Consider the following 21,473-nt stretch of genomic DNA (forward strand, 5'->3'; position numbering starts at 1 on the left):
AACTAGAATTGTAAAAATAAACATTCGGATAAGTCTCTACAGAAATAGTTTCAATAACATAACCATGTATGAAGAAGATCTCTGAGTAATATGTGGTAATAAATTGGTTCAGTGTTATTTATGAAAACATGGATTACGATATAATAATGACGGTGTATTGCTAACGTATATTTCAAATAAGAAACTACTAAAAAAACATAGTTATCATGTTTAATTAATTCATTTACATGAAATTATAATGATTACATATGATTGGAAGTAGTTAACAAGTTATAATTTAAATAAAGAATTTCGTTATGTAAGTTAAATCATATACTAAATTAATTATTGCTTGTGAGTACATTATTAAAAGAGATTTACAGATTATGAAATAATTTTCTTCTCTACAATGCAATTACCCGAGACCTTGCAGTCCTATTTTGAATTCTTGAGATTTAAATCTAAGAGGTCAGTTTTATTGTTAAATCTGTGATATAAACAAATTAAAGTTTTATTATTAATAAATTAAAATTTTGATTTCTACAATACGAAACTATTTTAATATTACTTAGTAATAAAATAATGCGAGAATTAATATTTACCAAGATAAAAAAGATCTTCGTTATCATGGTATATATATTATCGTTCAACGCAACGTTTCGTTTCACATTGATTACATTTAAATACATTCAATTATTGCATAACGATTAACAACATGTGCGATATACTTTTCTTTGCATTAAACGTTACCATTAGTGATGGAATGTAGAATTGCTCGAATAGTACTGAACAAATAATGGAAAAATACAGAAACTTTGAAATCTTCAAAAATTCTTGCACTTTGCTCGAATGAAAGAATATGAAATACTTTTGTTTTTAAATATAATTTCAGAATCTATATCAAAATATACATTTGGATTGTAAAAAGTTTTTAGACTGTAATAGTGACATTTCCAAAAATTGTTTTTAAACCGCGGAATTGTTATGGTTTCCATCACTGATAACAGTTATCAATCATAGGAGAGAAATTGTTAAGGGTACTTCCCGATTATACTATCTAAAAAGTGAATTTTATTATTTCTTGTTTAAGACTGAATACGATATGATAAAGAAACTTGTTGGGTTTTATTACATTAAAAATTTGCAATATTAAAACTTTTGTTTCATGGCTATTGCCTTATCCCAGGAGTGTGCAGGTACCCGAACTTTACGAGCTTTCGAGACTCGGCCCGAAATTTCGAGCCGTAACAAAATAAACGTGGTCAAACACTCCAACCTTATCCATTATTATCACTAAGAAATATAATTCGATGAAGACTAGCATATTCTTAGAATAGTTGAAAATGTCCATCACAAAAAGGGTTCACCCTGAAGAAAGTTTAAATTTTGCAGGAATGCAGTGAGAGTTTTATCATAAAAACAGAATTTAACAGTAGTTATTTTGCACTTTATGTAGGATGAGTCGCCTACAATTTGCATTTAAAATATATCCGCTGCGTTTAATGATACGAGAAACTATAGAAGAAAAAAATATTTGACTCAAAGAAGCAATAATCTTGAGAAAAAAATCTCTGTACCACAATAATATCCCTTGGATTTTGTCTTTATATATTTTATCATATTATATTAAAAACAACGAAGATGTTCTAGGTGAAGATCATAAGCGACTAACCCTGTATGTGTTATAATAACACCCAAAAACTTTCCTTATCATATATCATGTGTAGTGTTCTCTACAAAAAGTAATGAAAGTCACATATTTTTTTAGATAATTTGACAGAAGTATCCTTGAGGTGAAAAGTCTTTCATTTTATCCATAGCGCTTCGTTAATCCCAATCCTATTCATGATTTGAAAACCTTATACATTTTAATATTTCTCTATTCATTCTTTGTGCTTACTTTATTGCATTTATATCGAATACGCACAAATGAGTTATCGCTTTATCTAATACAAACACACCGACAGTCACAATAGTTATCCACCGTACTCTTATCACGCAGATTGTTAAAAAAAACATCTAGACAGTAGAGTAATGTAGAGAAACATTCTGATTTTCGGTGTACTATAAATAACTGAAACTGTAGAAAACCACATTGATTTCAAGGTCAATACTGAACAGGACTGGGTTTAGCCAATAACGCACAATAAAATACATAATATACACATAAATTACATAGATACAATCAGGCATAGTTCGATTTTATATACAAAATACAAGCAACACGGGAAAATTGTTTAATTCACCACGATGGGATGTAATATTGAGTAAATTCCGTCGTCTCATACCTCCTCACGAAATCTATATTTTTTTGGCATTTACGAGTATTTCATTCTGATAGACGTGTCTGCAGTACTAACGGTACTGACGGTATTCACAATATTAATATTATTTAATTTTTTCAATAAGTCAATCCATTCACCTACTTCGATCTTTAAACAAATGTGCAGAAAGTAAACAAATGGAACTTGTATTATGTGAATAAGTATACTTTCAACTTCATGTCTGTTTCAAGCATTAATTTTTCACATTTTTTAACTAGGTTATTAGTAATATATTTTTATATTGTAGAAACTTTCAACAATTGCCCTTTGAAGAATATATAACTTACTACTTTGGCAAATGGATCTGACATACCGATAACAAAATTATATTCATTATTCTCGACGTACGAATGTTATGTTACTTGGATTGCAGTTTTTGTTTAGTTTTATACGTAGCACACATTGCATATAGCTATGTATTTAAACATTCAAAGTACAATTTTTACACACTTAATACATACTTATAAGTATAATACCACTTGAAACTAAAGAATGAAGAAGTATGTGAAAATGGAAATGTATGATATATGGAAATAAGCTTATATAATGTACCAAATACTTTACAAGCTTTTTTATACAGTCTATTCTTACTTTTCCATTTAATGTAATACTTTACTTTCTTATATTTCTAATGAAATGTTTTCCTATTATGCTTTTGTTTGTATTTATCTGTGGCATTATACATAAGTATATATAAAGTACACAAGAAAAGACAGTTTTCAATTTGCTAAAAGTCTTGTATGAGTTTTATACATTTTATATATTAAGAGTATTATTTATATTACATAGCAGAGAAAAAAATTGTATTCGAATAATTGCTGACCAATTAAAATAATGTACAAGAATTCATTCAAAGCATACATATACTTAACTGATGAGATAAGTATGTTTTAGTACTTCTATATAAAAGAGTATTTTAAACAGCTGTATGTAGCCTTACCAATGAAATGATGCTTTACATTGTGTATTTATGCACTTCGAATTAAAATTTAATCAAGCAAGTAACGAAAATAATGTTTTACATGTTGTTTTAATTTCTCATCTATTGTTTGAATAAATTCTTATGGATCTCTACTATGTATTATACTATGTTCGAATTGAAGCCAAATTATATATATATATATATATAATGACCTAAATGCTATAAATGTTTGAAGATATTTTACTATCGATTTCAGACACATATTCCCGATTATATTTAAATATGTTTCATTGATTGAAAGATTGAATTGTAATTTTGTGTGATGCATAATGATCATAACAAATTTGAAACATAAGGATCGCACATACAATTGCATACTTCATTCCACACCAGTAAGAAGTTGGACAACGGAGTCATAATTTGTCTAGTCATCAATACGTACACACAACACGTACGCGTTTGTCGTGTTTACAGAAAACAGTACTAGATTTATAAGACTCGAAATAACGAAAATAAATTAAGCTAAATAAACTTAATATCATCTAGCATAGTCTCTATCGTAACGTTTGTTGTTTACGAATCTAGAGATATTTTAATTAAAAAGAGAAAATAACAGTAATCACACTTTACGTTCGAATCACTATACAGATTAGATTCAATCCGTCGTTTCCTCGATCCTAAACGACGAAATAAATATTTATTACATAAACGTATACGCATGGAATACTTATGAAAGTTGTAAGGTAACTACGAAGGATTTTGAAAGTTGAAATGATTATTTTGGAAATCACACTTTCGCTTATCAGGAATTTAATAGCTGATTTGCACTTTCGCTGTTTGTAATTGTAAATATCAAACATGCAACAGAGTGGCCTTTTAAGATCAGATTCCGAAGTATAGCTAAAAATTTCATTTAAGATGCGAATACATTTAACTTGCTAAAATTGGTATAAATAACACCATGAAAATTAAGAATTCGTTTGAAGCGTTCCACTACACATAAACGGAATAAACTCTCCATACAAATTACTATATTTATCTATCATTCGCCAGTATAAGTATTATGTATGTACAAATCCTTGGGCGACAATTCATATTTTTTCTTATTTTCCTTTTTTTGGTATATATATATACATGTATGTACTTCATACCGCGAGGTTTTATATGGCAATTATTTTTAACCATTATACCGCGGTTTCAGGAATATGCAAACGTGGCCTAAATGACACACGCCATAGTATAATGTTGCACAATGTACAATACACACATAATTTGCTTTACGTAGAAATGTTCAACAAGTTACACATCATATATATTCGTCAGTATGAAAGCGTTTTATATTGTTTTTTTTTGTTTTATTTTGACCTTAGATTCACCAGATACTAACGATGTAGTTGCAATCCACGATTATATGTAGCTAACATTAAAAGAACATTCTTCTTAAAGCGTGATGACGTTCAAACCTATTTCTGGTGTTTACTACAATGCAAAAATCGAATGTGTTTGTACGCAGAAAAGAAATGGAACAATGTAATTATATAATTGGAAGAAAGAAATAGACTAAAAAGGAACAAATTCCGTATCATGCCTGATGACGATTGTTATACAATATCCTGCGTCGTGGAACAATACTCGTCACTGATAGAGCTTACTTCCGTATGATAACCATATCCAGGTAGATACCACTAGCACTATTAAGTACCAACAAACCCACCAGCAATCACGACGGCACTTTCGGCTCTTTTTTTGCCTACAATTATTCCACGTTTCTGCTTGTAGACTGATCCCAATTGCTGTACTGTTTGTTCTTTTTTTTGTTTTTGTTTGGTCGGTACTAGAATATACAGAATCGTATACAGTTTATACGTTGAACCGTGTTTCAGATCCGTCAGCAAGCATTAACGTAACCGTACGGTTATTTATCCATATCAGTTTAGCTAGTCGCATAGGATTTAAACGCGCTACATCATTAATCGGCGCGGTACTGTATGACTTAACACAACGTGTTTGTGAATTTCCTAGACCAAACATACCGCTACTTGTTTGCTGAAAAATGTTGAATATTTCCAATGAAGATGCAACTAGTATGTTATAATAATTTAACTACATTAAAATATCATTATAAACAAAAGTTGTTCTTACCTGCCAAAAACATAGCTTGTTTTCTGTACAAGAATAACTAACCAGGAACTTGCCCTCGGGTGAAAATGCTAGTGCGGTTACAGATCCTGAATGAGCTGCTACTGTCTGGCATTTAACGTTACCTCGTAATTCGTACAGGGCGAGTTGACCGTTTCGACTACCTACTGCTATCCTACGCGTTGCTGGACAATGACTTACCTAAAGAAAATAATCAATGATTTTTATCAGTTAATATTTAACTTTTTCGATTTAATTACTAACTGATGTAACATGACAATCGCCAAATGCAGGGTGTTAAAAGATGTATTGCAATCTTGACAAATGATCATTAGCGAAAATATGTTAATATATTTATATTTTATCACAAGTTATGTAAATAGATATTATTCATAATACAACATTGTAAACCAAATATTAAAGGCAAGTATAAAAAAACATGTATTATTATTTTAGTATAAATAATTTTTATGGACTTACTTGATTAAATCTACACACTGCTGGAAATACATCGTTTAAAGGTTTGGTTTTCAGATGACCTGGGTCCAAACAATGTAAAATAATATCCATGACCTGTGGACGTTGATTATATTATATTTTAAATACATAATAAAATTATTAATTTCCTAAGTTTAATGAGTAATACTATTCCTACCTCTACTAAAAGATCGCTCATTTCACTTTGCATTTTATCGATTAGCTGTTCAACAATTCTGAGTATTTCTGGTTTTGCTTTAGCTAGCACGCTTGCACCCATATTTACATTTAACGTTTGCGCATTTTGTTGCAATGTATTGTATCTAGCCACCTCTCGTGCCATCGTAGTGATGAATGCAGCGGGTCTGGCAGTAGCTATCAAAGTTAAAGCGTGACGAGCTGTACGACATGTATCTGCCTGGGGCGTAAGCGGAAGGCCGTAAGTCATGCTTGGTACTAATTTATCTGCATCGCAGCACATTTCCAAAAGTCCCAACAATACCTGTATTATTGAAGGATGAAATTAATACCTATTACCTATATATTATTAAGTAATATTAGTGAAAGTTGATTTAGACCTTTGACACATCAAGATAAGGTTCCCAAACGGTGAAACCTCTACCAATGAGATCAATTGCTGCTCTTCTTAAAGCAGTATGTAAGGGCAATTTTGGCGAATGTGGCGCATGTAATAGATGCGTAAGTGCCATACTGGTATGCCTGGCAAGATCATTATTTCCTATTCCAAAACCTTCTACAATGGAACTCTTTCGCCTTTGATCATTATCCCTTCTATGAATCATTGTGGCAACATCCTGACCAAATTCAGCTCCTATTACACCTAATAATACAACCGCTGTGGTCTGCTTCCTTTTCAATTCTGCTACACTTGAAGGTTTCCTAGCTGTATTTATTTCTGCTGATATGAGTATGTACAGTTTGCATATTTGTTTATAAAGTGAAATTGTGTAAGAATAATTTAACGTATCAAATACCTTCGGTTAATTCCTCTTCTTCGTCTTCTTCTTCTGGATGTGATTCAGTTGGAGGTACTGGACTACCAGATGCTGGAGGGCTTTGATTCTGAATTTGTGGTGCAATGGGTTCTTGAGTACTATACATTGGTAAGTACTGTGACCAACTGTCTACAAGTGTTTTTCTTCCTTTTGGGCCCATTCTAGTTAATTCAGCAAGCAGTAAAGCCTGAGCAGCTTCACGAATCTGAAATATCATCACCACTTTGTTTAAATTCATTCTGTATATTTACTTTACTAGCAACTAACCTCGAGACACTGATGTTGCCATCTCCTTGCCATCATTTCGACTTGAGGTCGTTTGAATGTCTTTGCACCACCTTGTGCAGTTACTTTATCAGGCAAGAGCACACAATGTAGTGTTGCTAAAAGGGACCAACCTTGTTTAATCTGTGCTTGTTGTGCTGTATACATTTCCTCATTTTCCTCTTCTGCCTTATTCCAGCTAACTGCTGATCTATTACCAGGCCTATATAAAATATAAAGATGAAATCTATTCTGTATTTCAGTTGTTCTACAACAAAACGCTAACCTATGCATTTTTCGATTCCGTTCTTGTTCAGGTACAAAAGTTGCATTGTTCATTGACATTAAAGTATTTGCCAAAGCAACTACTGCCAATAAATGATTACTAGTTAATGTGGTAGATAACTCCCAATGTGCTCTTGCTGTGAATGCTCTGGTAAGTCTCTCTTGTCTAACTAATTCAACTGGCAAACGTTGTTCTAATTGAGTTGTGGGTTCACCGACAGGTTCCAGTTGAGTCTGCCAAGTTGGTAGTAGCAATGACATGTAACCTACAATAAACAATGATAATTGAAGTATTTATATAATAATATTGCAATAAAAATATTAAATATCTTACCTCCTTTGGACAATACTCCAAATGAAACAGGAACCATGGGTCTCAGTAGACCTAGTTTTCCTTCACAAACACGATCTAAATCTGGATCTAAACCCCACGAATGTAACAGACTTAGTATAAGCTGAGCAACTTCCATAGTTGCATTTGGTTCATTAAAAGCTCCATTTCGTTTTAGATTGCTTTTCGCAGTATCGCTGTTACTCCAGTTTTCACCTGTAAAAATATCAATCAAATGTTACACATGTATGAGTTTCAAAATTTGTAATCTGTAAAATGTGCATCAACAAAATGAAGTGTAACAAAAATTTTAATGTTGAAGCTTTCCATATACTCTATTCCAAACGTTCTCTCAAATAAACATATAAAAACTTCTTCACAAATAAGAAATTAATTGGTTTCAATCCTAAATGTTCTCACTATCTATGGAAAGTTTTATAGCAGCATGAATTTAAGAAATGAAAACATTAATATACACAACGAAAACCTGAAATGTGCGAGACATTATATATTATGAATATTAAGCTTGAGCAATTATTACATGTCATCATACATATACATACAGATACAGCATATATGCTTAGGTAAAAAACGGTCCATTATCTCTTAAAGTATTGAAGGTATTATAAAAACGTTTTTATATTTTCATTTTACAAAAAGAAATGTTCTTTACATACCCGCAATATATTAAAAGATACTAGTAATGATAATGTATATCTAATATATATATATTAGATATATACAATGTAAAACGAGAACCAGAACACTTATATATCTCAGGCATTGAAAGTAGAGGGAAGTATCTAAAACGAAGAGTTTTAGTTTTATTATTGTTGTATATTGTATTTATGATTATTTGAAACTTGTCGATATATTTAAGCTTATTACTTACTTATATTGTAGTTGATGTTAAAGTGAGTTTAATGATCTAGCTTACACTGCTCTTGATTATGAAAATAAAAATATATGTTGCATTTAAAAAAAATATCGATGATTTTTATATAATATTATTTCGTTTGTCCTGTCGAATAATTTTTAATATTCAGTTTCAGTAGAGATATGCAAATATTCTTTCTCTCATGACATACTCTGCATATATGTATACATACATTGTTATTTTTCATATATTTATAATTCATAAATACATAAAAAATGACGATAATTCATAAATACATGCCTTTCTAAAAAAACGTGACTAGCTTCCTATACATGAAATGTCCTAGTTATATAACTCACTCTACAAACATATCGTGTATTATTGTTATCTTACACAAAGATATTATTATTATAATAACAAATTGGTGATTTGTGTCAAATGTAAAAGTACTAATACAATAAACTAACGCATAAGTGCACTGAAACAACAGTTAGTACTGAAAACGCCAAAATTAAGGAATAGACACCATTTTTATGGAAAAGAAAAGAAGAGATTAAGAACGAAACTTCGAATCTAAACTAACAAAAAGAACTCATGCGATGTAATTTTGACAGCTGAAACTACAATGATTTTATCATTTTCCTTAAATCATGGCTAACCTTTGCCGTCGAGAGTCGACGGCTTGAGGCCAACGCTTTCCACCTTGGCCTGAATTTTAGTGTGAACGTTCTCTGCACCCTCCTTCATTTTAGCCAATATACCTACAGAAAGAAATTGGCTTTAGATAATAATCTAAAAATATTTTGAACACAAATCTTCTAATTAACAACTATGATTGAAATAAGGATTAACGGTAATGCAACATCTGAATATTATACGAATTTGAATCAAGAGTACAAAGCACTATTTCTCCATACAAACTTTCACTGAAACATATTTATCAAGTAAATAACAAAGATACAATAAATTGTAATCGTTTTCAACTACGATATATGGATTGAAGATTCGAGTGAGATAAAATACATAAGTACTACTTGAACGAACGTGTAACATTGTCTAAAACAAAACTATTTCAAGATTCAAAATATATATTGAATACATTATATCTGACATAATCCTGCCTACACCTATGAACATGCAATCATGTAAGAACCTTTATGTGTGTATCCAGACATATATTGAAGAATTTGTGCAAGGAATGATATATAAGAAAAAACTAATGATCCTCAATTCTTTGTAAGATCTTCACTCTACAAAAATATATATACAAACTACGATTCATAAAATGAAACAATAACAGAGCACGATACCGTGACGATCCTTTTCCTTTAAAATTCGTTCAACGTCGCCTGCTTTATCCTTGACACGACCAAAAAAGTCTACAAATTGGCATGTTAATGTAAATGTTTTTCATTAATATACATATTGGTTAATTTCTGGTAGTAATATTCACGTTTATTATAGAAGAAAAAAAATAAGTTTCACCTGCAATTTTCTTGTGAGCATCCGGACTGGCAGATTGTGTAAGGGCTGCAACCTTTTGATACTCCGATGCTGAAATTAAACCTTGTGCTTCCAAAGAACCAGGTGACATTGCTCCATACTCGTCGCTAAGTAATTGTACTACATAAAAAGGACAAAAAATACTATCATATAGAAAAAGTAATTTGCTATTACATATTTTATAAACATAGTAAAAAATTTAATACCTATTAAAGCTTCTATGTCGAAAAATAAAATATGACTTTCCGGATCTTTGGGATTACTCCTGAAGCCTTGAATCATTAAAGGTGCACCTTTCGCTTTTATTTGATTTCCATGGTCTGGTCCATGTCCACCGTGAAGTTGCTGTAATTGATGTAGCCCTCTTTGTGTTGCATGCCTTATAGCAGATAGGTTTCTGTGTCTTAAACCTCTGAAGGAACAGAATCAAGAATGTAATTAAAAAGTTACTTCCCAGGTTCCTCTCCCAAAAATTCACTCAAGGTTCTCACCATCCATGTTGCAAGATTTCATTTACCTAAAAAAATGCACGGCAGGATTGGCTAAGCCTAATTCACCTCCCGTAGCTGACCCACCAGATGCTGTCATTGTATTTTCGTCACAAGCGTAGAGTACTTCTTCAGCAATAATACCTGTATGAATTTTAGTTTCGACTTTATAATATCATAGCTATATATGTGTTAAAATTAATATCATATAAAATGCATATGTACCATGTAATACGCGATCTAAATGACCAGTCTCCATTTGCCATACATATACAGCCCCATCTGAACATCCTACTATCATAAAGTCATCCAGTGGCCTCCACTTTATTGTAACAACTGGAAATAGATGGCGAGAAGCAAGACAAACACATTTTCTTTCCGCTAATGATAATAAAGTCACACTGTGGTCTGATGCAACACTGCAAACGCATTTTTGTATTCTAGGCTATAAGAAACAATGGTATTATAATTAAATAAAAATAAAACAACAGTAACTTCATCCATAAAATGAATGAATACCATTATACCAGCTGTCCCATCTAACTTGTGCATTTCAAATGTTTTTCTTATTTTTGATATTTTGGGAATATATCAGAGAGAAATATAAGTCGATGTACTTCTCAAAATGTCAACAAAAATCCAAAAATAATGTAGAATTTTCTTAAATTGAACTTAATTATTGCTCGATAGCGGTAGGAACATACAATCGGCCCATGCTTAAATAATGTAACAAAATATTTCATGAAGTATTGATAATACAAAAAGATTGTTCATATTTTCAGTACCTCACAAGATATTTGGTTACATCACTGAAACGTGGATGCACTCTAAAAAAAGGTAAAGTTGACAAACCAAATCATACCTTTCTGATATATTTTCACATTACTAAAAATACGGGTTTATTATACACGCCCGTGTACTGTTATGATGCTCGGGACATTCTGTATAGCTGATACTGATTATAACAATTACAAAAGAGAGAAATACATACACTACAGTTATCAGGTGGTACCATTAATTGTGTAATTTCACCAGCGTGGACACAAAACCTATGAATTAGTGTACCAGCATAAAGATCCCACAAACAGACAGCAAAATCGACAGAACCAGAAACAAGATGTACTCGATCATAACGTGGTGCAGCTCCATGTGGATATAAAAGACAATTTACCCGGCCAGAATGGCCTAAAAGTATTTGGTGTGGAGGCCAATCTATAGATCATATAATTAAATAAAAAGAAGAAAGTATAAGTAAGTAAATTTTACTTCAAATGATCTGTTTAAAACACTAGTATTTATAAAAATATGCTAAAGTGTACTTTACCATCGTATTGTTGATGGTTGCCATGAAGTAATTGAAGCATAACTGTTTGTGTCGCAGGAACAATGATAATACTGCCATCTTCACGACCAACAACTAAACGACTTTGTTGTGGTAAATATATACTAGCTGTTAACTTTATTCCATGTCCATCCCCACTGTCTAATTGATCTAATATACCAACTGGTGGTGGTTTCATTTCTTTCCAAGCAGCCGTAAGACTTGGTTTTACTGTTGGGGGTAAAGAGAGAGCTGTTGAGCGATCATTTTGAGAAATTTGAGCTGGTTGAGTTGTTACTTCTGGCACTGTCCAAAGAACAACAACACCTTCGCTATCACCACGCAATAAATATTTTACTGTTTTACTCTGTTTTTGAACTGTAACTAATCGCATTGCTGGTGGGCATGATAATGGCTAGAACAAAAATGTAATGTTACAATAATTGATTTTTATGATAAATTTATAATTGAAACTTTATTATTTTGCATTTTACAATTACCTTATCCCCAGGTTGTATCAAGGTACAGTACAAGTATGGTTGGTCATATTCAACACTTGCAGTATGAAAATTTTTATTGTCTGCAACGCTACTGTATAATTAAAATAGACAACAATATATTACAATAATATATAATCTCTTTTACTGAATAATAACACCATTTATGGACAATAATTTGTAATAGACATACATATCTCATAAACTATAGGATTAATACTTTTATTTAACCCATAAATGGTAATTATCATGTTTTATAAAAGCTTATTTACGTGATAACAAATATTAGTTTTACTTCTTTATTTTATTACTTATTCAGTAAAAGGAAATAATTAAGTAATATTATATTACACAATCTTATTTGCTTCAAGCTATACAGTTAATACAAAAACATATTTTCGCAATAAGCTCAATAAATAAAGTCAGCATGAATATGTAACTAAATGTGGTGTAATATAAATTTTCATTTAAATAAATTTAACATTCACCCATTTTGTGATATAGCAATGAATGAAGTAGTGATACGTGCAAAGCAATTGAGAACAAATGTAAGATGAAAACAGAAGATCTGAAATACATAAAGATATAGTGCCTTGTTTATAATGTCTTTCTTCACTGAATACATTTATATCATACATTCTACATTTACTTACAAATTAAAATAAGAATGATACACTTTTCAAAAGATAGTATAAATAATTTCTTTATGGAAATATAATAAATTTAATTTACGCAAATGAAACAATAATAAATGGAATTAAAAAGTTTAGAACAAAAAAATTAAAAAAATTACATTGAACATTATATTTTTAATTTGTATGGAACTTAGACATTTTCATAATACTATGTTTTATAATAACATAAGTAAAAATAAATATACAATAATCTAATTATTTACTAGATTTTCTTTCTTTCTATACTTCTTAACAAGCATTCCACTGTATTTATTTTTTATATTATCATACACAAAATAATCTGCAAGTATCCTACACATATATATTTTTTAGAAAATCAAATAATTAAAAATAAAAACAAAATCAGTAGAAGAGTAACATATCTAACTAAGTAAATACACGAAGAGAAACATAAACTGTGATAGAGAAAATACAGTAAAGAACACAAGAATGTGTTGTAGAAATAATGCAGGGTTACCTGCTGAGAGCCTTGCCCTTCAGCTTGCTAGAAGAACACCAGATCCATCGTAGAATGCAGTAGATGAAATAAGATGGAGTAGATGTGTATTATATGAAAAAGACACATCACCATAAAAAGTAGTCATAATGTTAACTAGATGTTTGTTATATGTAAATGTTTTGTGTTTGGTGTTCTTTACCTATTTACTAAACACAAACATTAAATGCAATGTATTAACAGGAACATGAAAAAATTTGGTTTGAACTTGCACATTCACTGCACACAATGTGTGTCAGATATTAGTTAATAGTAAGTTGCACATAAGAAATAAAAAATATATAATATAAAAATTGTTTATAATAAATGACTATTTGAAATATAAATAGAATAGATTTCCTTCATCTTTTGAATTATTAAAATTGTATCAATCTTATATTTTGTATAAAGGAATAAAAATTAAATTGAAATTCGAATTTTTACTTCCCACTTAATGGCTGAATATGAATGTTTATGGAAAATGAAGTAAAGAAATACAAAGAGAAAAAATATGAAATATGTGCATTGCAAGCAAGTGCTTCTATGAAATAACATACTGGTTTAAAATTAAAGCCTTGGCTTAATTTAAGTATCAATGCAGCTGACTAAGATGGATTCATCTACATATTTATATGAAATATACCTATTGAAAAAAGTTGAGCCATTACAAGTTACATTTGTAAAGATACCGGCAATTTTTAAATACTATAACATATATTATTTTTATTAATTGTCGTATGTTTTTATTATGAAAATACTTTTACGTATTTTACTATTAAATTAAAAATTTTTTAATTTTATTAGAGTTCCTGCATTCATCAATTATACTCATATTCAACATTTCAAACAAATGCATACTAGTATTTATCATCATATTATAAATATGATCATTATATAGTAGCCTATTGTCTTTCTTTCAAAACAAAGTAATGTTAATTCATATATCTGAAGTAGCGTATAAGTCTAATTTTGAGAACATCTACCTGTCAATATGTACCAGAACCCTATAAGTAAAAAATGAATGATCTTTTAAGTAAATGGGTCAATGAATTTATAACTAAACAACATATAATATGGTTACATACTTTATAAACATGTTATAAATTATTTACAGGCTCTTCTACTAATTAAAAAACAATGAAATTTTAATATCTCATAAAAGTATTAAAATATAAAATGTTCAAGATTCAAAAATAGGATAACAAAGAAGAGAAGTATTACTTTCTCAAAAACATACTTAGCTGGTAATTTATATAGATAACCACGGCCTTCATCGCTCCACACAATGATTCTGTCTGCAGCTAGGAAATCTCCAGCCATCCAACGTTCACCACGAGGTGCAGAAATTGAACATAAAACGGAGAAATCACCAGCATCGTATATCTAATTGAAACAACATACCAGTCAAAGTGATTTTAATCTAATCAAGAAGACAGTAATAAATACAAGTACCTGCCAATCTTTAGAGCACACAATTAATACAGTCCTCTGATTATATGGGCAACAGGTCATCGCAAGTGCATTAAGACACTGTATCTGTTTACTTTCATGTTCATAAAGGGGTTCACTGTTTCGATTCTCATGTCCAAGAAGAGTCCACACCTTGACTGTACCAGTTGTTGTTAAGGCCAGCACAACGTCGTCTTTAAATTAATGGAAGCGCCTGTTGCGCGTTAACCACTTCTAAGAAGATGTCATAGCATTTTAAGCAAAAGAAGTTTTAATAACAGTCAACAAAGTAACATCTTACAAACGTTATTAATTCATTCGAAATTATAGAGATTTCAGTTAAATGAACGAAATGAAATTTCATTATTAAATGAACATACTAAAAGAATAGAATATTGCAAACACTCACTAATTACAGTTCTTAATAATAGAAACCCATGCAACATAACAATACCTTCATGTAAAATAAAACATGTTATGCTAAAATAAAGATATAATTATATCTTTACTGATCACATGATTCATGCTTGCTTAAGTCATGCATAAGTTATCTTAAAAGTTTAGTATATGATTATTGAGGTCTGCAGTTCTACATATTGTGTTGATGGGAAAGTAATACTGATTTTTAACCATGCAATGATGAGACTACATTTTATTATTGATTATAGTAATAAATTAATTTTTGCAAATGTAACAGTGGAATTACTTTCCCATGAACCTAATATATGCAGAAATTATATGCAAATATTTTCTTATAAATTTTATACCAAACTTTAAAGATACTACATATTGGATAAAAAAAGTGTTTCAGCTTCATATACATAAATAACGCTTGTTTGCGTAATTTTTCGTAAATAATATAATTCTACTTTAAAGATTAAAATCTTAAGTGAGAGGCACTTATTTCAAATCATAAAGACACAATCTATTGTAAAATTAACAATCAACTGTATACGGTTGATTCATTGTAACCCATCTTTTTAAATTATGCTACCATACAAAAAAGAAAAGCATAAATTTCTATATGTATCAATTAACACATCATTCGTTATAATATAAATAAATATAATTGTTAAAATATTTCTCAGTTTGAAATTATAAAAATATTAAACATTGCATTCATTACACTTAAATATAACAGACATTTATAAAACGATAAATTTAATGTAATGTATACTTACTATAAATATAATTTATCACCCAAAAATGATACGAAAATGATTAATGATTGTAAGTAAATGCAATGTATGTTTTGATGATGGATTTTTGTGAAAGGAATAGCAAATGTAAAGGATAAGCATAGAAGGATTGTTAGTTAAATTATTAATGATACCTAATTCATTTGACTTTTTTGTTCAAAATAATGATAACGAAAAGAGTATGAGAGAAAGAAAATATGAAATATGCGATACAGCTTTGACTACCAATGTAATAGCATTGATATCTCTTCATATGTTTTTCACTAACATGCTGCAACATTATAACCTCTGTTAAAATTTTAAGAACTTATAAATTGTTATCATTAGATAATTTGTTATATCTTCTTAGTATTATCGCCACATTAAATTGGTATCTAAGAAACTCTTTTTACATTCAAGAAATCAAGTGAACATAAATCCTTAATATACCCAAAGTATAAAGCTTTTTTAAGTTAATTGCTTAAGAAAGATTAGCAGAATATTGAAAACCCAGAAAGGCTATGATGTCTATTACTAGGCCTAAATGTCTATTAATTGTTTGATCCAAAATCGATACTGCAAGAACACTATATAATATAAATACTTTATTTATAAAAATAATAGTGCTTAAATAGAACAAGTTATTAATGCTTTTAATATTCAATATAGAATTTTAGCATAAAGTATATAAGAAATTAATAAACAAAAAGGTAACAAGTATATTGTGCAAATGAATATTAGACAAATATTAAGGGACAGGATTAGATCATATTCTAATTGAATTGATAATAATAAGAAACACTTGCACAATATAAAAAGTTGGATACAATAAATAAATATATATAATATTATAAATCCTGTTATATATATCTATATATACATATACACACAGGGTGTTACCAGATGCTATTGGACATGTGGTGATTCTACATGTGAAAATAAGTCGAAAAAAAGGAACATTTTTCTGTTTATGAGAAAGTCGAGTTTGAAGATGTGAATATAATACTTTAATTATTAGTTAACGTCATAATTATTATAACGTTAATTAACGTTATTATAAACGTATTATCTACACATCTTCAAACACGATTTTCTCGTAAATAATGCTTCAAACGGAAAAATATTATTCCTTTATATTTAATATTATTCCTTATATTATATTATTCCTTTTTTCGACTTATTTTTGCACACAGAATCGTCACATACCTAATGGTGCGATAACGCCCTGTATATATATATATACAGGGTGGTCTATGCAATTGTTTGAGGTCATAACTCCGTTATTAATGCATTTACGAAAACATGTCAAAGAAGGAAGATTAATGGTTCGAAGAGCACTTCATTTTTTAGATTTGGTTTTTAGACTTTCTTAAGTGCATCAGTGCATATGCAATTAACAATTGCAATAATTCTTTAAATAGAATTGCATACTTTTGATTGCATATACCGATTTCTTTGTTCATTCTACTTAAAAAATTATTAGGTTATCATGGCAAAAAAATTATAGTTCACGAGATATTTAAAAAAAATGCCTTTATTGAAGAAGGTGCTCAAACACTTTCCCATTATATTGAAACGTTTCTAATAACATTTCTTTAATTGTTTTTATAATCACATTTAAATTATCTGCCGTTATTGTTGCACATTCCGGTGTGATCCATTCTCTCAGATCCTTCGCAGAATTTACAGGATTTGAATAAATTCTGAGGAGTGCAGCAATAACTACAGAAAATTTAAACGTAGTTATGAAAACTATAAAAAACGTTATGAGAAATGTTTATAATATAATGGAGAAACGTTTGAGCATCTTCTTGAACAAAGCTTTGTAAATTATACTTCTAATACTTTTTGACATAGAATGAACAGGGAAATCAATCTGTGGAATAAAAAATATGCATTTCCATTTACAGAAATACTGCAATTGTTAATTGCACATGCACTGAGGCACTTAACAAAAATCTAAGGGCCTACAGATGAACTGCTCTTTGAACTATTTATCTTCCTTCTTTGGCATTTTTTCATAAATGCATTAATAATAGAGTTATGACTTGAAACAATTGCACAGACAACCCTGTATGTATATATATTTATATTAGAGAAAGAGAAAGAGAGAGAGAGAGAGAGAGAGAGAGAGAGAGAGAGAGAGAGAAGAGGTCGCAGCTTATGGTAAAAAGCGTAGGTGTGATGGAGTGTAACTAACTTGTATGCACGTAGAACCGACCTTTCCGTTTGGCCGGCCGCAGAACGTGCAATGCACTGATCCAATCAGGATTAACTCGCGAACACAGGGTAAATAGAACTTCCAAACTAAAGGGGTCCATCACTAAAACCTCAGGATAATAACTGAAATAATAAATAAAACATATTATTATTGACAAATATAAAAACATTTGTGCAAGAATATTGTATAAAAATTATATGTACCCAGAACAGAAAAGTCTAACATCTTCTCCTCCAGCAGAGACGTAAGGCAACATTTGTGTATGAACACTGCTAAGTTTCACAGCTTCTCTGCATTTTCCATCAACTAAATCCCAAGTACACATTTCTCCACTTTCGCTGCTACTAACAATGTAATTCTGTTCCATAATAACACTGGCTCGACTGAGGCACATTATTGGAGCCGTGTGACCAACAAGTAAACATCTTGGAGTCATCTTAATATATAATCTATGTCTTATTATTATGTTTCTAATAAAACTCTTCAGTTTCAATAATTGAAATATAGTTGTTTACCTTTAATATTTCAGGATCTACTTGCCACAGGCATATTTGACCATCATAACATCCTGTTATCAAAGTTTTTTGATCTCGAGATAAATAAATACATGAAATGCAATGAGTTGGAGCTATACGACCCCATAGAACTATAGGTACTACCAAGCTTGTACCCACTGTCATTTTTAATATTCAACCTATAATTTTTATAAAAACTATATTAATTATATACTAAAACTAAAATAATATATAATTACTTCTATGTTTGATAAAAATAATTTCATAGTTTCATTACTAATATTTCATAAATATAAAAAATTGTTATGATTTATGTTAATTGTATTATATAATGTTTGTTTTTATATTTATGTTAATATTCATATTTTCAGATGATATATTATTTTTTCAAATTAATGTTATAAGCATCGTATTTTCTCTCATGAATTACATCTTATCAATCTATCTCTTAATCCAAAAATTGTTTATTATAACAATATAAAAACACAGCATACAGGAAAAAGACATGTATCAACTGTAAAAGTATAATGATACAAATTCTGATTGAAAATATATTTTACTTACGACACATAAAACAACAGAAATTTAATGAAATGTAACTCAACTTAGGCTATCTACCGACAATGCAATCAAAATAATGCCGTAATAAATAAATGACAAAACCTTGTTATAGAGTAGTCGAAGAATAATCAGTGTTACATGGATATTAACAGCAGGTATTTTCGTTGATAACAAATCAAATCTTCTTCCGTAGCAAAAACAGCTTGACAAATATCTATCACAAAGTCCATCGCAACGACGCGATACACTAAGGATCTCGAAGAAAAGCTATTAAAAGCAATTAGAGCCGTCTGCTACATCACATTCACGAGATGTCACTGATAATCTGCAGAGTTTCGATTTTATTGCGTTTATATGCAGTTACTTCAACAAACCAATGCATGTTCTATATAATAAGGCACAGAAATATTTACCGAAAATACTGAATGTTAATGACAATGGTTCCAAACGTCGTAACTGGCGATATATGCCAAAAATTTACAACCCTTACTGCAGTCTCACGACCGCAGCCATCTTGATGTTGAGAATAGTCAGATGAATAACGCATACAATCAGCTGTTCCACGTCAAAAGGTCCCTAGTAAAATCGTCTCACTCGATATAACGTAAGACAGAGGTAAAATATACATATGTATTTAGTTTTATTTAGATATCTTTATTGTAAAAACTAAATAATTTCAGATGGAAATCTCCATTATAACGTTAAGATAATTACAGTTGAAAAAATCACGTGGAGAACATGCGTACTTCGTCAAGTGGTATTTAAAAAACTTTTGCACAGGAATACGTCATCCATTATCGCGATTCACGTGGCTAATAATTTCATTACAGAAGAACATCTTACTATATTTAATAAAAAATACTCTCATTTTATCGTCAAGATAAATTGTACCGAGATTTTACTTCAAAATATGAAACTAAAAATGCATAATGTTTGAGGAGGCTATATTAATAACAAAAAATGTTAAAACCGAACAGCTTTATTAATCAAATTAAAAATTATTAAACAAACGAATACACTAGCAAGTAACTTGCAACTTTTTTTTACGAAAATGATTCTCGAGACGTGTATAAACGCTTTTGAAATTATTGCAGAATTATTGTAATGAGTTCTAGCAACATTTGACAAAATGTCGTAAGTTATTTGCTGGTGCATTCACACCTTTACAGACAGAATAACGACAATTAGCAATAGCTAAAGCGATAGCAGTAGGAAGCTAGCAATGAGAATGTGAATAAAAGTACATATGTACATAACACTTAAAACAAATGAAGCGCCGCGCGTTCTGATTAGAAGAGAGGGCGCGATAGTAGCACGGTTTCCGACGCTGTTATCGGGCTGAGGTACGGACTTAGGAAATATGTACCTATAGATATGGTTTTAGATAATTTCCCTGAAGCAAAGATGAAAACATCTACGTAACATCAGAATAAACAAGATGTATAAGTTATGATAGTATGATATATGTACATATCTGCAATTTCAAAAGAGTAACACAGCGATGTCCCAAACGTGTTAAATTGTTTTAATGTTCGACATTAACGAATATGCGAAAGTGTTTAATTTATAGAAAGCAAATTAAATTGATTAAATATGAAATATGCATATTTTGAAAATTATAATTTCACAGAATGAATTTAAAGTTTAATTGATATGTTAATAAATGTTCAATCTGCAATTTTTTTTATAATTTATCTTAATTTAATTGAGTAATAAGAACAATACATAGATGTCTGGAGATATGCAATTTATTTATAATTACTGATTAGCAAATAAAATAGTTTTCATCAGTTTGCTTCTTATCCTATTGTTATTTTTATGTAAATTCTTTCTTCGCATAATACAATTGGATGTTACAATAATGGAAACATATTATTTTAATTAATTGTATAATGTGATTTAATTCTGATGTCACGCATTATACTGATGCCGTGTCTAGTAGTACCTTAGAGCAGA

The 21,473-nt window shown here is 29.9% G+C and overlaps 1 protein-coding gene and 1 long non-coding RNA gene across 12 annotated transcripts; one reads left to right on the forward strand and one right to left on the reverse strand.

The window, feature by feature from the left end:
• Positions 1 to 192: 192 nt before the first annotated feature.
• On the reverse strand, positions 193 to 20,071 carry Rbcn-3B (WD repeat-containing protein Rbcn-3B). 11 transcript variants are annotated; one of them, XM_076526240.1, is made up of 26 exons: positions 19,931 to 20,071; positions 19,620 to 19,842; positions 18,957 to 19,135; positions 18,645 to 18,877; positions 18,442 to 18,563; positions 15,046 to 15,236; positions 14,831 to 14,976; positions 13,576 to 13,602; positions 12,427 to 12,517; positions 11,930 to 12,341; positions 11,597 to 11,817; positions 10,831 to 11,050; positions 10,635 to 10,749; positions 10,324 to 10,529; positions 10,100 to 10,237; positions 9,925 to 9,993; positions 9,274 to 9,375; positions 7,741 to 7,953; positions 7,408 to 7,672; positions 7,125 to 7,344; positions 6,837 to 7,062; positions 6,420 to 6,745; positions 6,020 to 6,343; positions 5,845 to 5,937; positions 5,368 to 5,565; positions 193 to 5,271 (listed from the first exon to the last, which is right to left on the reverse strand). In XM_076526240.1, the coding sequence occupies exons 3-26, from the start codon at positions 19,119 to 19,121 to the stop codon at positions 5,086 to 5,088; spliced, it is 4,509 nt and encodes a 1,502-aa protein (XP_076382355.1). In that variant the 5' UTR covers positions 19,122 to 19,135; positions 19,620 to 19,842; positions 19,931 to 20,071; the 3' UTR covers positions 193 to 5,085. The 11 variants fall into 11 exon arrangements, with proteins under 11 accessions (XP_076382355.1, XP_076382350.1, XP_076382349.1 ...); XM_076526235.1 differs by having other exon boundaries at positions 6,420 to 6,760; XM_076526234.1 differs by having other exon boundaries at positions 18,421 to 18,563.
• On the forward strand, positions 20,021 to 20,491 carry LOC117228513 (uncharacterized). The gene is made up of 2 exons (XR_004492327.2): positions 20,021 to 20,132; positions 20,198 to 20,491. It is a non-coding gene; the product is annotated as an uncharacterized LOC117228513 (long non-coding RNA).
• Positions 20,492 to 21,473: the final 982 nt, after the last annotated feature.

This window comes from Megalopta genalis, chromosome 14 (genome assembly GCF_051020955.1).
Source record: "Megalopta genalis isolate 19385.01 chromosome 14, iyMegGena1_principal, whole genome shotgun sequence".
NCBI lineage: Eukaryota > Metazoa > Arthropoda > Insecta > Hymenoptera > Halictidae > Megalopta > Megalopta genalis.